The 21,716-nt window shown below is 41.6% G+C and overlaps 1 protein-coding gene and 1 long non-coding RNA gene across 2 annotated transcripts; both read right to left on the bottom strand.

Moving 5' to 3' along the window:
- Positions 1–4,101: 4,101 nt before the first annotated feature.
- On the bottom strand, positions 4,102–13,675 carry LOC125615542. Its single transcript, XR_007346150.1, has 3 exons — positions 13,569–13,675; positions 5,602–5,607; positions 4,102–4,113 (listed from the first exon to the last, which is right to left on the bottom strand). It is a non-coding gene; the product is annotated as an uncharacterized LOC125615542 (long non-coding RNA).
- Positions 13,676–13,846: 171 nt separating this feature from the next.
- Positions 13,847–15,043, bottom strand: LOC107149414 (cAMP-dependent protein kinase type I-alpha regulatory subunit-like). The gene has a single exon (XM_048799707.1). It carries the CDS (start codon positions 15,041–15,043, stop codon positions 13,898–13,900), a length of 1,146 nt encoding a protein of 381 aa, XP_048655664.1. The 3' UTR covers positions 13,847–13,897.
- Between the last annotated feature and the right edge of the window lie 6,673 nt (positions 15,044–21,716).

Here is a 21,716-nt window from a genome sequence, read left to right as displayed (position 1 = left end):
ACCTCTCCCCTCCCTCCCTCTTTCTTTCTTTCTCTCTCTTTCTTTCTTCTCTCTCTCTCTTTCTTTCTTCTTTCCTTTTCTCCCTCCCTCCCTTTTTCTCTATCCACTTCTGACATTTCCCCTTGACCTTCATTTTGACATTTCCAGTTGCTTCTCATTTGCCACAAAACGTACAGCCGACCCTTCAACAGTATTATGTCCAGGAGAGCATTTGGCTGTTTTCTGAGTTCTAATTCCTGTAAGTAGAACCAGCCACCAGGCCCTGAAGCGTCAATGTGCTGTGTGGCAAGGCCGGGCTCTCGCTTGTCGGTTTCTGCTAGAAATTCACCCCTTTCTTGCTTTCGCCCCCTTCTCATCTGTGCTGCCATTTCCCAGCTAAAGTACAGTTTAACTTTTTGCCTGGAAATCCCAACAGCTCCTTCGCTGATCTCCTTGCTGCCACCTTCTTCTCGTCTAATCTGTTGTATACCTCGAGGCCCGATTCAGCTCCTTTTACCGGTGCCTGATTTCCTTTGGCAGATTCTTCTGTGGCTTGCCTCCACTTACCTCCCCAGCAATATTCTGACACTATTCCCCTTGAGGGACACCGTGCTCCTATAAACTGAAATAGCTATTGTTTCTGTCTTCCTAATTTTATTCCCCCCTTACCATTTCTCTAACACTTCATGTGTCTCTTTCTTTGGCTTCTGATCACTTTAGAAGATGGGGGGGGGGGGACAGGCACTGTGGTGCACGATTATAATCCCAGTGTCTTGGGAGGCTGAGGCAGGAGGATCTCGAGTTCCAAGCCAGCCTGAGCAACATTGAGGGGTTAATCCACTCAGTGGGACCCTGTCTCTAAATAAAATACAAATAGAGTTGGAGATGTACTGACTTGACTTCTAGACTCTCAGCTAAGGGTGAACTTGGTTAATGACTGATTGATTGATTCATTCATTTATTTTACAGATTTCGAAGGCTTGCTAGGTTCTACGTAAACTACTGGGAAGGTGATAGTGGACAAAAAGCTTCTGAGGAAGGGGGCGCCTTGGGCTCCTTATTCTTTGTTGTTATTGTTAGTCTGTTTTAATACTGTCAGTAGTGCCTAGTCCTAGATCAGTGCCTAATACATAGTAGGTACTCCTCCTTAAGTGAACGAATGAACTAGCAAATATGTACGATGAGAAGTTATTAAAGTTGCATGATTACTTGATTTTCGACTTTCTGGCATTTAAGACTTTCTGATAAGACAAAAAATAAAAATTGAGCAGCAGAGATAAAATATTTATTAGAAAAAAATGCAAATGCAGGGACATATCATCCGGGACTTTCGATTAAGGCTACAATACAGCAGACTAAAAAATACCAGTTTTACAAATGACAGCAACATTTAAAGAACTTCAGTATTGAAAGATGATTTTTTTACAAAAATAAGATAATGGCTATGGGAACTGTCTATTTCAACGAGCACTGTACCCTTCATTTGTGGCTTGTTATCATAATGAGGCATTTGTCCGCTTGGTGTTTGAGACAGGGTTTCATTTTTCTTCCTCCTAAGGCTTTCAGTGTGATTTTTTCTGTGCGCGACAGTCTGTCCCACTTATAAAGTGTGTCTTCTACTCATGGAGGTTTCTTTTCTCAGCTTTCTACAGAGGGCTCAGTGCTGGAATGTCAGCCGTGCCTGCTGACGCTGGCTTCTCGCCCCTCGCATCTTAGTGCTGTTAAAAGCCACCTCTAGAGATGGAAGGCTAAGGCCGCTGCTTCTCTGTGCCCCAATGTCACACCCCAAATTCTTGCTTGCCTCTTAGAACGCATTCGATCCATTATCAGTGGTCCATAAGAATAAAACAAAGTCATACTCAAGATTTAGTTTGTTTTCCTTCACACTGATTCTTGAATTCTCAAGCCCCATGTTTCATAAACTTTTTTATTTATTTATTTTTAAATTTCCTGATAAAACCCCTTTAAACACATTTACAGTTATAGAGTTACCAAATAGATTCCATCCTCATAGTGACTCATTCTAATCTAACATCCTCTGCCAAGGACATTAAGGCCTTGGAATGAGATTCCAATAAGAGACATCTCAGAGGGCACCCTCTGATGAGTTGCCCTTGGCCTAGGGTAAACACATGAGACAGACTGCAAAGGTAAAGATACCTTATTTACATATGTATGTATTTGCTGCTGATTGAACCCTGGGCCTCATGCATGCCAAAGCACACAACCTACCTCTGAGCTACACTTTGATCCCCAAAGATATTTTGATTTCTTTCTCCAAAGGAGAACTGAAGACCACTCGCTCTATCTTCTCAGTGATTTCATCCACAAATCTCTACTTCTTGAGATGATCTCAAGTTAGTAAGTAGTATATGCTGACTTGTTCCGTGCCAGGCAATGCCAGACAATCTCAATGCCACATTCTATCTGGGGCTGATACTGGATTTGGGATTGACGTGAGGGTGGTTAGGAAGGAGAGATTGTTCACCTTTCTTCCCTATTCTCTTTTACTTAGTACTTAAGACTTGTTATTGGTTAGATGTGAAGTGTCCTCCGAAATCTCACGTGTGAGACAATGCAAGAAGGCTTAGTGGTGAAATGATTGGGTTGTGAGAGCTTTAACCCAATCAGCATCTTAATCCCCTGATGGGAATTAATTGAGCAGCAACTGTAGGCAGGTAGGATGTGGCTGGAGGAGGTAGGTCATTGGGGGCATGCCCTTGGGGTATATATTTGGTGAGCTGAGCTTAGTCTTTTCCTGCTTCTTGGTGAAATAATGTCCTGAGCCATGCCACACTCTTTCATCTTGCCTCTGCCCCTGAGGAGTGGAGTTGGCCATCGATGGATTAAGACCTCTGAAACCATGAGCCCCCAAATAAACTTTTCCTCTTTAAAATTGTTCTTGTCAGGTATTTGAGTCACAGTGGTGAGAAAGCTGACCAAAACTAGACTGTTCTTGGGGGAAGAGAAGAAGTTTTCCAAAATGATACAAAGCATAGGTTTAGGGCACTTTTATGAGTAGTTCTTCATCCTGGTATTGAGGTTTTTTTTCTTTTCTTTCTTTCCTTTTCTTCTTCTTCTTTTTTCTTTTAGTTTGTTTCTGATAAAGTACAAGATGGACAAGAAAAACAATTTTCTTTTCTAAAGGAGGCGCCATTCAGCATGCAAATTGTGTTCATGGTCTCAATACTGACTTATTTATAGTTCAGTGTTAGGAACAGGAAGGTGATGATAAAGAGAAGCTTTTGAGAACACATACAATGGGAAGTTGGTTAGTTGCACCACACAGCAGAACAACTTTTGCACAAAACCAAAATGGCAGCTGGTTCTGAGGTTTCATGGACACATAACAGCCCCAATGCCAGAAACCAAAAAATTCAATTTAAGCATTTTCCCGCCCTCTCTATAGGAACCGAGCCTGTCAGCAGCATAAACACTTGCAATCCTGCCCTTCCTAGGATGCATGTGCTATCGAAAAGGGAGGTGTTAATTGCTGTGCTAATTACAACATGATTGCTTTGCACTTGTTTTGCACTTGTAGGTGATTAAATTTTTAACGAAGCATATTACTTGGCACTGTTAGCACAGTTAACACATTTCTCTCTCTCTCTCTCCTCTCTCTCTCTTTTTTTATGCCTTGGGAGAAGTCCCGCACCGCAGACCCTTCTCTGGCTGTGATGTGCTGTTGTGCTTGGAACGAGCCTCTGTTTGAGCTGTCGGTTACAGGACTCCAGCTTCCTGCTTGGGAAAGAGCAGCAGCCGATGATAATCATACCCAGCACGATGGCACTGGCCAGATGCGAACGCAGAATCCACAAAGGTATTAGCTAAAAATTAGGCAGTGCTGCCAATCCCGGTTTCCAGGCTTCATTTAAAAACTAGAGCGACTCCAGCCAGTCAAGCGGCGGCGGTGTCGAAGGGTTTAGCAGGAAGGTAGAGAGATGACAGCAAGTTCCATGTGATTTATCTCTGCTTTACAGCCCATGTCCCCAGCTGAACTGGAGCACGGGAAACTTGCATCTGTTACGTGGACAGCCTTGTGTCTCTCGCTTCCCACTGTGCAGCAGGCTGCAGTCCTCACAGAAGCTGGATTTGGGGCTTGTGTGTCTTCTGTGCATGCACATCACACTCTTTCTTTGCCTTCCCAGGCCTCCTGATCCAAAAGTGCCTGGGAAAACAAGTGCCATTGTAAGAGGAGAACTGGACAAGGCTGGAGGGTTCTCGGCCCAGGAGCTGGGGGTCCAGAGAGATGAACGTCTCTACCTTGTCTTTCCTGCTGCAGCAAACAAACAAACACACCCCTAAAACCAGAAAGTCAGGCATCCAACTTTTCATGACTTGCCTCTCGTGACTTGGCAGTTTTTGCAGCAAGGAGCCTGGGATGATTGCTCTGAGGAGAACTGAGTGAACAAAGGAAATAAATTAACCCGATGGAATGAGAAATGCCTGCTTATCATAGGCGTTTTCTGTTGGCAACTGTTCTGGCGAGCTCATTAGCCCAGCGTGGGCTGATTCAGGCAAAGGGCAAATCTGATTCTCCAAAGGAACAGGAGGACTTCAAAGGACAAGAGTGAAGATTTGGTTTTTGAACCCGAATCAGTGCACTTCTAGAACATTCTATAACCTTTACCAGTCCAGAGGAAAGACTTGTTCCTATACCACATAGCCTATAGACACCTGTCAGGAGTTCAGCATGATGAAGAAATTCACAGTGGGAAAATATTTAGGATGCTACATATGGTGACATGACCAAAGATTTAATTTTTTTTTTAGTTGTAGATGAACATAATACCTTTATTTTATTTATTTTTATATGGTGCTGAGGATTGAACCCAGTGCCTCACACATGCTAGGCAAGTGCTCTACCACTGAACTACAAACCCAACCATGACCAAGGATTTGAAAGCAACTTCTGCATTGACTAGGATATTATCCCTTACGATATGAAAATTAATTCCATTTTACACCGTCAGTTTCATGATATCCTTCCATTAAGAAAATCCTTTCCTATCCTAATGAACTATTGGCTGGGTTTTCTCTTTCTCTGCTTTTGACTAATGAGTTTAATTACTTCCATTTGCAAACTCCACCCTTCTCATCAACTTTGTATTTTAGAGCATCTATCGATGGATGGCCTGGCTTCCGTCAGATATCATTTGATTTTCCAAATAGATGAATGGGAGATGTGCCAACGTGAATATTCCAGGGTATCAAATCTACATCCTAAATTGAAATTGAAAAGGGCATTGAAGCCAGCAACTTTAATATATTATTATATATATATATATATTTCTCATTTTTGGGAAAAAGTGATTTGGAGAGAAGAATTATGAGTCTGTATGAAATAAGGTTAAATGTTCTCAACATGTCCATTCAACAATATACCTATTTAATATTTAAAAAATATTTTTAGGAAGACCAATATGTCCAGGGTTCTATGAACTGAGTGTCCATTTGAAAAATTCAGCATCAAATTTTCAGCCAAATTTTGCTTTCATTCTTCAGCCAACACAAGGGACTGTGACTCTGTCAACTTTTTAGCAAATTCTCACTCTTTCTGAGTCTGTTTTACGTTTCTCATTCTTTTTTTCCCCAGGCTGCTTGGGGCATCAGTACAATCACCCCTACCTCGATGAAAAATCAAAGATTCTGCTGCCTTAACTTTGCTAATAAGATCAGTCTCCTTTCTGTTTTCTCTTTTTCTTTTCCTTCCCATCTCTCCCCTTCCTCCCTCCCTCCCTTTCTGTACTTGGGATTGAACCCAAGAGCATTCTGCCACTGAGCTACATTCCCAGTTCCCTTTTTAAAAATTTTTGTGACAAGGTCTTGCTAAGTTTCTGAGGCTGGCCTTGAATTTGTGATACTCCTGCCTCAGCCTTCTGAGCTGCTGGAATTACAGATATGCACCACTGTTCCTGTCTTTTTGAGTCCAGTTAGATGATTTTATTTTATTTTTTTTAGCCCTTATGCAAATGCTACACTTCCCTTCTCTCAATTATTTTTTTAAATGGGGACTGAACCCAGGGGTGCTTAATCACTGAGCCACATCCCCAGCCCTTTTTATTTCTATTGTTATTTATTTATTTAAAAAAATTTTTTTAGTTGTTGATAGGCCTTTATTTTATTTATTTATTTTTATGTGGTGCTGAGAATTGAACCCAGTGCCTCACACATGCCAGGCAGGTGCACTACCTCTGAGCCACAGCCACAGCCCTTATTATTATTTTTTTTTATTTTAAGAAAGGGCCTTGTTAACTTGATAAGGCTGGCTTTGAACTTGCTATCCTCTTGCCTTAGCTTCCTGAGCCTCTGGGATTACAGACGTAGGCCATCCTTGGATTTGTTTTTGATAGACACACTAGGCCTTGAGTTCTCCTTGACCGTGCGAGAGACGTGCATGAAGCCTGATCCATTTGCTTTCTGAGCAGGTGTGTGAGGACATGAGCACACTCAGGACTGCCCAGGGAACACTGCAGGTGTGGCAGGATCAGCCACTCATTCTCTGCATGAGCACTTGAGCCGAGTCTATGACATTTCGAGAAGGCACATGAAAACAGTGAAAGGGCTCACAGAGTTCCTGGGTTAAAAGGTGAGTACCTGGAGAAAAAGGCCACTTGCCGTGTGAGGTCTAGTGCTTAGGCAAGCCACAATGCCACTTTCAGTTTCCTGGTCTTCCTAAAGACTTTCTTGTTTTTTGTTTTGCATAGTTTTTCTTCATCTCCTCTGGACACTGAGCTAATTGCCCTGCAAGATTTTGATCAAGCATTTTCTTCTATGTACCCTCTCCGCCGCACATTCGGTTTCTTTTAGGTGTATTTTTAGGACTGAGACATTTTTAAGGTAGAGGTTAAGCATCTCTAATCTGAGATGCTCCAAAATCCAAGATTTTTTTGAACACTGACAAGACATTACAAGTGGAAATTTTCACTCCCGACCTCACGGAACTGATTGCAGTCAAAGTGCAGGTACGCTAAAAATGTTGTATGAAATTACTTCAGGCTATGTGTCTAAGGTGCCTAGGAAGCACAAAGGAATTTCCTGCTAAATTTTGTGTTTGAATTTCTGTTTCTCAAAATATCTCATTAATATGCAATTACTCCAAAATTAAAAAAAAAAAATCCAAAATCTGAAACATTTGAGGTAAGGAATTCTCAACCTGCATAAGATCTTAAGCAAAATTAGAGCTTGGGTAAATAGCAAAGGTTTAATAACCACTGACCATTATCCATATAGTAGTCTGAATTTTTTAAACTTTAATTATAGAAAAAGGGAAGGATAGTGAGATGAATCTGACCAAACTTTCCCATGAATATACCACAACGAATCTCACCTCTATATATATCCATAAAATACTAATTTTAAAAAATATTTATATATATAAGTAAATAGAAGAAAAATGAATAGAGAGAGGAAAAGGAACAGGGGGAAGCTGGAGGGGAGGAAATGGGAAGTAGTGGGGACTAAATTAGAGTAAATTATATTCCATGCTGGTATAATTAGGTCCAAATGAATACTAATACTATGTATAACTAAAATGAAATAATAAAAAATGCAAAAAAAATTAATCATAAAAATTTTAAACACTAAAAGAAAAAATAAAATACTGAACCTATAAAATCCAGAAAATACGACTGTTTCTCAGAATATTATACGCTTCCAAGAGGAAGGCAGCAGGTCCATCCTGAGTTGCGTTCTATACTCCAGGAGCTGCTTGTGGATAACAGGGCAGAAGTGAGGAGAAGCTCTTTGTTGCACACAGCAAGGGTGGAGAGGTCACTGCCGCTCTCCTGACATTTGTCCTCAGGTAATGAAACCACCAGGTGTGAGAGGTAAGTGCTGGAATCTTCCAGAGTGACTTGGATCCTATTCCATGGCCTCTTTCCTGAACTTCTAAGATATTTATAAGCCTCAGAATGTGTGGCAGTTACAGACTCAGGTCCTGGATAGACAGGCTTGCATCTGACTGGGCTCAGCCACTTATGCAAATCTTAAGCCTTTATTTCTTCACCTGAAAAAATTGTTCAAATACTATTACCTGTCTCAGAAGTTTTGTTTTGAGAATTACATATGTTTAGGTACATAGTGTACTGGGTTCCTGCTATTTTTCCTTGATCCTGAGACTCACAAATTAATATCTCTGAAAGATGATCCACAATGTCATGATTCAATTAGTAGCATTTTCTGTCTTGGTGGTTCACAAAATAATGGTGAATCTTCTCATGATAGTCTTTGATTTTATGAAATATCATAGTAAGTGCTTAAAGAATATTTGCAATCAAGGTCATGATGATTATAGAGTCTCTTTTCATTTTCTCAATTCAAACTTCTTATTGCAATTTCTCTACTTCTGCCAGAGAGGAACCGTGTGATCTTGGGGAAACCGTTTAACATTTTTAGGATTCAGGCTCAAATTTGAATCGGATGATCTCTATATTTTCTTCTAGCCTTAAAGTCTTAAGATGTAACAGCATACTACAGGGACACAGCCACATCAATGTTTATAGCAGCACAATTCATAATAGGTAAACTATGGAATCAAACTAGATGCCCCTCAATAGATGAATGGATTAAAAATGTGGTATATATACACAATGGAATATTACTTAGTAATGAAAGAGAATAAAATCATGGCATTTGCAGGTAAATGGATGGCGCTGGAGAAAGTAATGCTAAGTGAAGTTAGCCAATCCCCAAAAAACAAATGCCGAATGTTTTCTCTGATATAAGGTGACTGACCCATAATGGGGGAGGGAGGGGGAGTATGGAGGAATAGACGAACTCTAGATAGGGCAGAGGGGTGGGAGGGGAAGGGAGGGGACAGGGGGTTAGCAATGATGGTGGAATGTAATGGACGTCATTATCCAAAGTACATGTATGAAGGCATGAATTGGCGTGAACACACTTTATATATGTAGATATGAAAAATTGTGCTCCATATGTGTAATAAGAATTGCAATGCATTCTACTGTCATGTATTTATAAAATAAAATCAATAAAAAAGATGTGCCTGTTCTTGGAGGACAGTGAAGGAGAAAACCTGTACAAGTGTGTAGGGAAGGGCAGGGCCCCTCCCTATACCTGTCAGCAGCCACTGGGACAAATGGGACAAATTGCTTGGTCTCCATGAAGCAAACACCCTGTTTCTCTGGCACACCCAGGACCTGTGGCCACCAAAGTGGGTATGTGGGATAGAAGTTCCTGGCCTCCTATCTACTGTAGCAATACTCACATGGTTCTGGGAAATTCTGTCCCAGGAGTGTATCTACAGGGTGTGTGTAAAAGACAGTGGAGTGCAGAATCGGCAGGCTTTCTTTAGGAAGAGTTGAAACATGCATAGTGCACTGGCTCACCAGTGCCGCCCTCGTCTTGCCACTCTGTGGTCTTCATTAAAAAAATTTTAGACTAAAGTTTCTATCGTTACAATTGCCCCCTGGGCTGTGCAGCCATCTGGGAGCACTGCAAGTATTAAAAAGTATTCAATATGGGATCTCCGAAGGGTCGGGGAGGAAGCTTCTTTTCCAGCCTTCTCCATTATGCATGGACGGGAGATCATTGTCTGGCTAATGGTCATTACAGAGACCTGCAAGCCACTGGGATTCCAGCCTTGAGGTTATGAATAGCGTGCTCAGAGGTCATACGGTGATGGGTAAGATGAGAGCAGGAGGGAGAGGGAATGTGGTTGAGGCAGTTCCTGGGATATTTGGGGAAGGCGGAGAGTCTCTAAAGGAGGCACTCCTGAGGATGTGAATGTGCTCTGGCTAATATCACCAACCTATCATTATTGTGTGTGAGGCCATCTTGGATAAACCTAAGTAGGACATGCCTACTACATTTGTGTTTCCTCACAGTCTTTTTATTTACATTATATTGTTTTTGCAATAGTTTTGTGTAGTAGAAAGGGCAAATATTATATTTGCAAATAAGGAAGCCAATATGGATTAGCTCTTCAGCAGCTCAGAACAAAGACTGATACTATTTTCCTGACTCCCAATTCCATCCTCTTTCTACTGTTTTAAGCTTCCCTTTGCAGTAACAAGACAGGGAAGGCACCTTCTGCACGTGGTTATCCTGGTCTTCAGCTGCAGAACACGCCTGCTGTGTTTCTGAGGATCTGGTACCACAAATTTAGTCTACATTGTCATTGTTTCTCTTGTAGAAAGCACTTTGGTCTTCAACAAACACTAGATTTGAGAAGAAATGACCAGAATGGACTAAGGTTTCCTGCTTTTAGGATATTCTGAATCTGGTTTTCTCCTGGAGGTGATGTTTCATTTCTGGCCAGAGTTCCCACGGTAGACACAGAACTCTGAAATGAGTGACTTTCTTCCCAGAGAGAACCTCAGAGTGAGAAGTGTTTTGCCAGCAGAGTGGCCTCTGTAATGACCATTAGCCAGACGTGACTTTTGGTCTTATGTGTCTAACCTCAAGCTCAGTGGCAAAAGAGCAATAGGAAATCTCTTGAGAACTATAAGATTTCCAACAACTAAATGGACCAAATTCATAGCAAGTGACATTGGTTTGTTTCCCTCCAGTTTTAACCAATATTCAGAACATGCACAGAACCAGGCCTCAAATGTGGTAATGGTGGTGGGGGGCAGTGTGCTTTCTGACCATCAAAACACATCACCTGTCCACTGGATGCTAACATGGATGAGGATTTTTGGTTTTCCTTAAAGATCTCCTTATATACTTGTAGTTCATATATGTTAACCCTTTTTAGGTTCACAGAAAATTGAGTAGAAAGTGCAGGGTGCCTTGTTTCCACACATGCATGGCCTTCCTGTCATCAATGTCTCATGCCAGAATGGTATGTTTGTTACGACTAATGAACTTTCATTGACACATCATTATCATTTCAAGTCCATAGTTTGTGAGGTTTTGCTCTTGATGCTGTACATTCTATGGGCTTTGATACATGTATAGTGACAAGTATTTGCTATTGTATTGTACTGAACAGTTTCTCTGCTCTAAAAATCTTGTGTGTTCTGCCTATCTGTCTTTCCCCTTTTGTCCCTGGAAGCTACTAATATTTTCATCATCTCCACAGTTTTGTCTTCCAGAATGTCATATAGTTGGAATCATATAGTATACACCCTTTTCAGATTGGTTTCTTTTACTTAGTAAAATACGTTTTCATGGTTTGAAAGTTCATTTTTTTGTAGTATTGAATATTTCATTGACTGGGTGTACCAAAGTTTATCCATTGAACTTCTGAAGGACATTTGGGTTGCTTTAAGCTTTAGCATTAAAAATAAAGTTCCTATACATATCCATTTGTGGATTTTTATATGGACCTAAGTTTTCATGTAGGCATATATTAAGAAGCATAACTAATGGATTTTGAATCTTTGTCAAAGATCAATTGATAAAATTTATGTGAATGTTTCTGGGCTTTATGTTTTCTTCATTGATTTGTCTATTTGTTCATAGATACCATTTATTATACTGCATTTTAATAGTAAGTCTTGAAGTTAGTGTTATTATTCTACCTTGGATCTTCCTTAACATTAATTCAGCTATTCTGAGTCTTTTGTCCATCTATATAAACTTTAAAATTGGTTTGTCATTAGCCACAAAATATCATGCTAGGGAACTGATTGGAATTTAATTGAATACATAGGTTAAGCTGGAAAGAACTGGCATTTTAAAATATTATAATAATATCCATACATACAAATTACTTCTCTATTATTTATTTTAAAATATTTTTAATCAAAGTTCTTTAGTTTTCTTTATATATATCTTGTACATATGTTTTAAATTATACCCAAGTATTTCATTTTTTTGGGTTCTGATGTAAGTTTAAACGATGTAAGTGCATTTTTAATTTCAAATTCTATTTGTTCATTGCTAATATTTAGGAAAGTTATTTGGTATTTTATATTAATCTTGTATCCAACAGTCTTTCTTGTAATTGCTTATTAGTTTCAGGAGGCTTATTGTGAGTCTTGTTCAATCTTGTTATCTATGAACAAAGACAGTTTTATTTCTTCCTTCCCAATCTGTATATCATTTATTTCTTTTTCTTGTCATATCGCATTAGCTAGGACTTCCAGTAAAATGTTGAAAAGAAGGGATAAGTGGGGACATTCTTGTTTCTGATCTTAATGGGAAAGCTGCAAGTTTCTCACCATAAGCTTGATGTTAGCTATAATTTTTTTTAAATGATGTTAGCTGTAGATGTTCTTTTTTTAAAGCTAATAAGAACATATTTTTAAAATTTTTAATTCTTTAGGTATTAAAAAAATAGCTAAACACAAAGTACAGAGCAGAAAACCCTCATTTAATGTAGATTTTGGAAATTAAAAAACTTGTAACAAAGTGGCTTTTTATCCCACACTAACATGTAAATAAAATTTCTTTCCCAGATTTATATCCCAAAGTGGGTAACAACCTAAAATCTGTGAAAAATCTATCATGTCCAATTAAAATTACCTGGGAAAAACTAGGAGAAAGGATTATTGATCAGAACCAGTTGCACACAGACGGAAAAATGCTGCAGTCACTCCCAAATATTACCCTACAATATACATAAATCATAATGAAAATAAAAGTGCCTACACTATGGAACTGTGAAATTGTGTTTAAAAAATAATAAAAATAAATTGTTAGGTATTCTTGGAGTATTATAACACATAAGGCAGGAAAATACTGAGTTACAGGTTAGGCTCAAAACACAAAGTTGACTTGAAAAAAAAAAGGTTGTCATAGAAATACAGGACAGGCAGGAAAGCAGGTCTTCCAGCAGGATGGATGGACTTTTAGACACACAGACACATCCCACCTCATCCTAACTTACTCCACCTCATCGTAAGTTTTAGCTGTCATAAAAAGGAGAGGGGTAGTGTTAAACCAAAGTACCAAACTTATACCTAAACTTCATGTCCCAGTGAACTTATTGGAGGAAAGTTCTTGACAATGCAGTTTGTCCACCTGGTTCTTCCCTTCAGCAACATCACCTTCATTTTTCTGTGTGACATTTACTCTATCTGTGTCTACTCTCAGCAAATCCAAACTCCTGGAATCAGAGTCTAGTGAACATAGGACATCATACTGGAGTCAAATGAAGAACATATATTAATCAAAAGCTCTAAGTTAACAACCAAAAGTGTAGATCTCAAATTCTTATTTTAAATTCAGCATCAGAAACAGTATTTGGCACTAGCTGGATAAAAAAAATCTGTGAGCTGAGGCAGTTGTAGTTAAATCATAAGCCACTATTTGTAGTCTACCATTTGGTTTCAAACTTAAAGGGCTAGTATAGATAGCCACACTTAAAAATTATTTCAGAGTTGGAGAATAAACAGTAATAAGATACAAACAAAACCAGGCAAATTAGTTTGGCAAACAAAAATTCAGGTTAAGGGTGGGGTCTGAGCCAACTATATCCATCTAATAATGAGCAAAAATGGGCGTTGTTTCACCGTTAAACTCGTTTTGATTACAGGCAGATGTCTTTTTATTCTAAAATTTTTCTATATCCGCTTTTCTTAATCCATGCCACTGAATGAAAAACCATTTATTCTATCAAGAAATACAGCATAGTTGGCCACAGTCTAAATATGGTTGACTGGAAAATTATGTCACACAAAAAAATCTTGCCATGTTACATCATTACTCTATGGTAATTCATTGGTGCTGGGATCTGCCCTCACCAAAAAGCATGGCACTCACTGCCCAGTTTGAACATAGCACTACACAGAGAAGCAGTAACAGCAAAGTCTATAGAACTCTATTTATTTGTGTGTGAGCATTCAGTGAATGCTCCAAATCGAGAACGGTGCAATAAATGCAACTTTTCATATAAATAGACAAGAAGGTGTGACGCCAGTGGCCACTTGGCACTTCAAACAGAGAATTAAGCAAGAGTGATGCATGAGTAGGCAAAGGAGAAAAGGGAGGCACAAGGAGGCAGGTTTCAGACAGACAGTGCCATGAAAATGTTGTACTGCTGGATGTTTCGTTTGAGGATATCTGAACATGGGCCAAGGACACGTTCAAATCGAAGTCGATCCAGCTTCACACACTTCAAGGGGCCACGTGCAACCACCGTGGCCGCACGAGGACGATTCTTCAGCAGTGCAATTTCACCAAAATAATCAGAAGGCCCCAATCTTCCCACTTCAACAAAATCTTCGTTTTCTGACCGACGTTGCAGCACGGCAGCCGACCCCTCCAAAATAATGAAGAACTCGTCTCCCGGTTCTCCCTGCACCATGATGTTCTGTCTGTCTTCGAACTGGACGGGTTCCAAGGCATCGGCTACAGTGAGCCGTTCCCACTTGTCCAAAGACTCTAAAATTGACACTTTACTGAGGAACTCTTCGTACATCTTGCGCTTTTTCAGTGTGCTCCCCATAAGGATTCTTCGATAGCTGTTTCTGTCAATCCCCCACAGTTTCACGTTTGTCTTTGCTTTGACAGTGGCTGCTCTAGGTGTTCCATAAATCAGAGCAAGTTCTCCAAAGCTCCCTCCTTCCCCGATGATGGTGGTCCATTCATTGTTGACGTAGACGTCCATCTCTCCCTGATCGATCACATAGAAGTTATCCCCGTCATCGCCCTGCTGAATAACCGTCTCTCCAGCGGTAAAAGAGACGGGAAACATGGCGTAAAAAATATCATTCTTCTCATTTTCATCCAGGTGTGAAAACAGCACGTTCTTTTCAATGGCTTTGGCTAAAGCAGCTATTGTCTTAAAATCTTTGGGTATGACCTTTCTAACAAAAGACACAGCGTCTTCCTCCGTGTAGACTTCGGCGCTGATGGCGCCCCGGCGCCGCCGGCCCTTAACCACGGGCTGGGGCTGGGCGGGCGCGGTCTCCTCCGCCTTGGCGTCCGGGCAGGGGCCCGGTGTCTGCTGACTCTGGGTGAGTCTGGCCTCCTCCTTCTCCAACTTCTCAAAGTATTCCCGGAGGAACGTCACGGGTCTCTCGGGCCGCGCCGTGCACAGCTGCACGATGGAGTCCTTGAGCAGGGCCTGGATGTTGTGCTTCTGCGCGTACAGCTCGCACTCGCGGAGGCTGCGCTCCTCCTCACTGGCCGCGGTGCTGCCGGACGCCATGCTTCCTTAGGCCCCGGTCACGACCCCCCGGACCGAGCGAGCCGACCCCGCATCCCAGGCCAGTGGGAAGGCCTCCGTGATGGCGAGGAGGCCTGCGGCCCGGGGGGATGGGGAGCGGAGGGGCAGGGGGAGGCGCCCGGGAAACGGAGGAACCAGACCCAGACCACCGCGCGGGGTGCGGCGCAGGCAGGCCCGCGAAGGAGAGGGAAACGGATCTCGGGGAATGGCTAGAGGGAAGGGTGGACGCGAGGATTCCTGCCGAGCCTCGAGATCAGCCGAAACCGGCGGGGAAAACGATGGCGGATTCCGGTAAAACCGAGCTGTTGTCCTTCCGGAAATGCGAATTTCCTTCCGGAAATTCCGGGAGGGCGAGCGAGCGAGGAGGCCGCGAGGAAGCCAAGGTGCGCGAGGTCCCACGTCCGAGAGCAGCCGAGAGCGTCCGAGAGCTTCCGAGAGCGTCCGAGAGTGTCCGAGATTGTTCGAGAGCAGCCGAGAGCGGCCGAGAGCGGCCGGGTGGTGTGCTACATGGGGCCTTAGAAGGAGATTCTTTATGAAGTTAAGGAAGTTCAACTCTATTCTTGGTTTGCTAAGAATATTCTTAGCTTGACTGCTTGGAGTTTGCCAAATGTTTTTTCTACATCTGTTGGTATGATCCTATGATTTTTCTTTAACGTGTTGATAGGATGGATTCTTTTCAATTTTGAATGTTGAATCAACCTTGGACGCCTTAAATTCCACTTGTTCTTAGTGTATCATTCTTTTCAAACATTATTGGATTTGATTTGCTGGCATTTTGTCCAGAATTTTTGCATCTGTATTCTTGGTCTGTAGTTTTTGTTGAATGTCTTTGTCTTATTTGGATATTAGGTATTGCTGTTCTAATAAGTTGGAAAGACTAGGGGGATTTAAAGCATGATGCATCCCTTCTCCGAGACAGCTTAGGTTCTGATCAAACTCCAGTGGGTTACGATCTAGTAAGATAGTTTCTCCTGAAGTCAGAAAAATAAGTGCTGAGTGCACTGGTGTATTTTAAAATGATTCCCTTTTCAGTTTTCCTGCTGAAAGTATAAGGGGATCCAATCTTCTCTGATTCACCGTGTGGACCTGGTCAGTTTCCTGGAGGTAAAACTTACAAAAATACAGAGACCCTCTCTGATTGGGTCATATGGAATCTTAACTGTTAGACTGGTCCACACTGAGTTTCCAGCAATTCATCAATTATAGTTCAAGTTTGCCTACAGCACTGGTTCCTGAGTTGCAAATTTCTATGTCTGCCGGTTGGTCTCTCCAATTCTCAGGGCAGAGGTTTGCCCTATGACCTTACTTTCTCTGACAGATTTAAGTAGAGTTACTGATTTTCAGTTTGTTCCTCTTTTTTACCTAGGATAGAGTACAGATTTCCAAGCTTCTTACATGCCAAAGTGAAAACTGGAAGTCTCTGTCCGTTTGTATCTTTAAAACATACTTTTCAATCCTTCACCACATAGTATTTCTGTTCTATAATATTGACTGAAATCGGAGGAAAATTTTATGGTAGGATCATTTGCAACTTTCAGGCTCCATTCTTTGGAGGAAATTATGCAGACAGAAGCCTAATCTTTCAGGAGTTTGATTCTATTTTTTGCAACTTTCTTTCCAAAGTTAATTGACTTTTTTTTTTTTTTTTTTGGTCCAAAGTTGTTAATTGAAACATAGTGAATGAGTTGTATTGTTAACTGATGTTTTGAGTCATGAACAAAGGAGGAGTTGCTATTTGGGAGCCTCTGATGAATTAGCAGAATGATGAATTCTTGAAGTACAAGAATTGAAAGATTGCAGACACTAGGGTGCTATTCCTAGGAATTCTAAAAGTTTTGTAAGTATCTCGACAAATAGGATCACATAAAGGGGAAAAACTGGAGCTGTCTGCCTTTCTTTTACTGTCTTTACTTCAGATGTAATAAGAAAATCACTACATTTATGATAGTACTACATATTTGGGTTTAGTAGGAATAACTGAGAAATGCTTTCCAACCAAATAAAGACCCAGAAGAGAAAAAACTTAGTTTTTAAAATAAGTCTCATAGAAGATATTTATCTAAAAAATCAGATTAATTGGTATAAATAAAAACTAATATCGTCCTTCCATATTAGTATATGGTATTAACATTTAGTAGATTCTTAAATATTGAGTGCTAGATGAGCAATTATTTCTGCTTAGATTTTTGGTTTAGTTTGTTTTTGCATTTTCATGTGTGTATGTGTGTGTGTGTGTGTGTGTGTGTTTTCAGTGCTGAGGATTGAACCCAGAACCTTGTGCATGCCAGGCAAGTGCTCGACTGGTCTGAGCTACACTCCCAACCCTTCACATTTTCTTGAGGCAACTAATACTATAACCTAGTGGTCAGGAGCATATCTCATATCTCAGAAGTGGACTGAAAACTTGCTGTCCATTTACTGCAAGTGTGACCGAGGACAAATTAATTAAACCATCTGCTGTGGTTGGAATGTGGATTTCCCCCAAGGTTTCAGGTGCTGGACACTTGGTCCTCACTGTGGCAATAATGGGAGATGAAACTTTGAAAAGGAGGTGGCACCTATTTGGAGGTCTCTAGGTCCATGGGAGGCGTGCCTTCGGAGGGGATTGTGGAACCCAGTTACTCTGGCGAGGTGATCTCTCCCACTCTGATCTGCCATTAGGCCCACATCAGAGTCCCAGCCAGGGGGCCTGCCCAGTCTTGGACTTCCATCCTCCAACTGTGCGCTAAGCATCTTTTCTTCAGAAGTACCTGGCTTCAGGTATTTCATTCTAGTAACAAAAATAAAACAATACAAAACAAAAAAACAGACTAGTACTCCTTTCCCCACTGGTTTGTTCTTGGGCAGAATGGGGATTGAAAGTCATTTTCTCCCGGGGATCTCATGAGGATCCAACGGGATAATTTCAGTAAGCGTTCAATCCATGTTAGTTATTTGTATATTAAAAAGAACACTTCATTCAAAGACATACAATCTTATGAAGATTATTGTGATTATTGATGAAACCCCTAAGACATTTGAGACTTTGGAAGAAAACCTACCTCTCAGTGTTTACAGAAGAGCACGGGGAGCTACTTTTCTTCAGATCTGTCGCAGTGTCTTCCATGACTGTGAAAGGTGGTGTTTGTCCTTGGAGTCACCCATTCCCAAGGTGGGTGCACATGGCCTTCTCCTCTAGGCTAATGTAAATGGAGACTAGAGTTGAGGGGGGAAAAAGAGCTGCAACCAGGGAGGGTAGGCAGCAGGGGAAAGATGGAGAACCCTGGATCTCTTTAGCTTTCCGACAAAGAGTGCACATTGGGTGAGCAGAATCTCTTTCCTGTTTGAGCCAGTGGTTTGGCAAACTTTCTGATAATGACTCTATTTGGCTTTGAGGGCCATAGAGTCTGTACACAACTTCTCAACTTGTGAAGTAGAAGAGCATCTCAGACAGGAGAAAAACTGACTGTGGCCATGTTTCAATAAAATCTTACTTCTAGAAACTGATGGCGGGCAGGAGTCGCCACCCTCTGATCTGGAGTTCTCCCAATTTGCAGGTAAATAGATGGAGTTTTCTAGCTCCATCTATTTACCTGCAAATGCCATGGTTTTATTCTTTTATTGCTGTCATCCCAAGGGTGATGGAGAATGTTCATTGCTTTCGCCAGACAGCTGTCTCTGATGGAAGTGGGAGGCCATTTCCCCTCCTGGATATCCCTTCATCCTTTCTCACACCACATCTCCTGCCCACCACTTAAGTGTATAGTAATGACTCAAGAGGTCAAGGCTTGGTTCCATCCTGAAGCACAGCAGGATGTGTGCAAGCCTGGCCCTCCTAGAGTCTCAGAATGGTGTTCATTCAAGACAGAGATGTAGCTCCTGCTTGTCTTCCTCTTCCTCCTCTTCCTCTTCCTCCTCCTTCGCCTCCTCATCTGGTGTTGGAGACTGAACCCAGTGCCTTGAACATGAACATGTAAGCACATACTCTACCACTGAGCTACATTCCAGCTCCAAGCTTCTTGATTATACCCATGACCTTGCATATCTTTAATGTCTTATTTCATTAAAAGACCCTCTCCCTTTTAGGATTCAAGGACTTAAAAGGAAGGAAGTGAGAGGTTCAGAAAGTTCCAGAAGCTGGAGATTAATTTAAGTGACAATACCTGGCATCCCACTCAAAATATTCTTCTCCAAACACAAACCTGTGTCCTTACAGAGGAAGAGGAACCGTTCCTAGACTCTCCTGGACTTGAGATTGAGACCTTATCTCTCTTTGCTTTAGACTGTCTCTGGGGTCCTCAGTAGATTGATCTCTCTTTTTTAAAAATTATTTTATAATTTATATATGACAGTGGAATGCATTACAATTCTTATTACACATATAGAGCACTTTTTTCATCTCTCTGTATACAAAGTATGCTCACACCATTTTGTGTCTTCATACATGTACTTTGGATAATGATGACCATCACATTCCACCATCATTTCTAACCCCCTGCCCCCTCCCTTCCCTTCCTACCCCTGTGCCCTATCTAGAGTTTGTCTATTCCTCCCATGCTCCCCACTCCCTACCCCACTATGAATCAGCCTCCTGATATTAGAGGAAACATTCAGCATTTGGTTTTTTGGGATTGGCTAACTTCGCTTAGCATTATCTTTTCTAGCTCCATCTATTTACCTGCAAATGCCATGATTTTATTCTTTTATTGCTGTCATCTCTCTCTTTTTTAAAGCTGTATTCTGACTTCCCAGGCTCTCTTCATCTGACAGTTTAAAGTCTTATTTACTATTTCACTCAGGAATGCTAGGGTCCTCTCAGAAACCTATCCTGAGGTTCCACTGGTTATCAGGGGGGCAGGACTGGGTCCTGCTGTTCATACCGAGATTTTGTCTTTTAAGATCTCGACAGGATAGCTCAGATTGCATCCTCCCCCCAGGCGGCTGCTGGCACAGTGTCTTACACTCAGTAAATATTTGTTGGTGTTATTTAGAGGTCCTGGCAACTGTGGTTCTTATCTTTCTGTATATTAGTTTGATGAAGTGCTGACTTTCTAGATCTAGAAGCAAAGATGAATCAAATTCCTGTTCTGATAGAGAAGAACACTTTTGCATAGACGTGTAGATTCTCAGAGTAAAACGAATCCGTCTTCCCGAGACTGGGAGAGGCTGGAAAGTTGTGGGCATTCCTAGGGCAGTTACGGGTTACATTTCTTTCCACCCTAGATAAGGGCTGGGTTCAGGCAGATCCCGGGGAAGCTGCGTCCTTTCTTGTCCAGTGGGAGGAGGGATACTTCTCCAGGAGCCAGTCCTGGCAGGTGCAAGGGTAGCTTCTTGCACTGATGCCTTGGGCTTTTGCAGGAAGATGGCCCGAGGGCCTTTCTAATGGGACCAGCTGGGTGCAATGCTCATTCTTATCAAGCAGGCTAGTCACCGGGACTGTGGCCTTATCAGATCAGGGGCAACCGGTTATTTCAACATATTGCCAGCTAATCCTTTAGCAACGAAGCACGTAGTTACATTTCAAGTATATCACTGGTGCCTGAGTTTGTACTGCTATGTTATAATCAAGTTGCATCAGCAAGCTTTATCACTGAAGGCCTAGGGTTTCAAATACTTTACGGGACATCCTGATGACCTAAGAAAGAAAGTCCACTTTCACAATAGCATTGAAGTGGCTGTGTACATGCTCAGAACAGGTCCTAGGAAAAAGGAAATTTAATTTCTCATTTGTTTCACCCTGACACTGAGTTTTCTTCTCCAATAGTCATTCACTATTAGTGATATCCCCTATGAACCATGACCTGCCGAGGTCCTGTGGCTACTAAAGTAAGTAAAACACGCAAAACAAAGATTTTCCATCGTGGAGTTTATATGGTAGAGACTGACAGTAAACATAAACAAGTTAAATATGCAAATATCAGAAGTGACAGGAAGGAAAAGTACGGATGGATGGGTGGTAGGTAGCTGCAGAGGTGTGGATGGATTGGGGGATGCTGTGTTGCCTCCAGTGGGAAGATTTCTTAGGGAGTGACCCTTATCATAAAGAAAGGCCTCTGAGCCTAAGAACGTAAGTGCAAAGGCCCCGAGGTAGGGGTGCTTCTGAGTGTTTTTGGGAACCAGGAGGCCAGTGTGGCCAGAGGGGAGACCATTGCTGGGGAGAGAGGAAATGACACTAGCTAGGCAGAGGGGTCCAGGGTACCCATCAGTCAGTCATTCAGCCATCAGAAGCCAATTTATGGAATTCCTGTTATCTGCAAGGTACTAGAGTTCCTGTTTGTTTGAGTAGGGTGTTTGAAAGTATGGGCTGATTAAGTGAGATGTGCAGTGTTTTAGTTCTGCTGGGTAAATGTGGTGGAGGGAAATCCAAGATGTTAGCTGTTTCTGTTGAAATGCAAATTTCTGGTGGGAGAGAGTCATCAGAAGAACAGAAACTAACTCAACTTTCACTGGCTTTGGAAGACAGCACCTATTTTTTGTAGGAAACACTTTTGAACCAGATTTTTTGTTAAATCTGTTAAAATATTTGGGTATTTCTCAACAGTGGCAGGAAATGGCCCAGAAGTTTGGGGGCTGAAGGGGCAATCTTATAGATAACCTCAAGGTGGATAAATGAGAGGTGTCAGTAATAGCATGGGATTGCGTAGGTCCTTTTCCTGGATGTCTGCGTGATGGATAG

Source organism: Marmota marmota, unplaced genomic scaffold (assembly GCF_001458135.2).
Source record: "Marmota marmota marmota unplaced genomic scaffold, marMar, whole genome shotgun sequence".
NCBI classification, from domain to species: Eukaryota; Metazoa; Chordata; class Mammalia; order Rodentia; family Sciuridae; genus Marmota; species Marmota marmota.
This window is presented reverse-complemented; position numbering and strand designations above follow the sequence as displayed.

What these genes read in the sequence shown, in the direction of transcription:
- LOC107149414 (XM_048799707.1), bottom strand. Translation starts at nt 15,043, where the DNA reads ATGGCGTCCGGCAGCACCGCGGCCAGTGAGGAGGAGCGCAGCCTCCGC.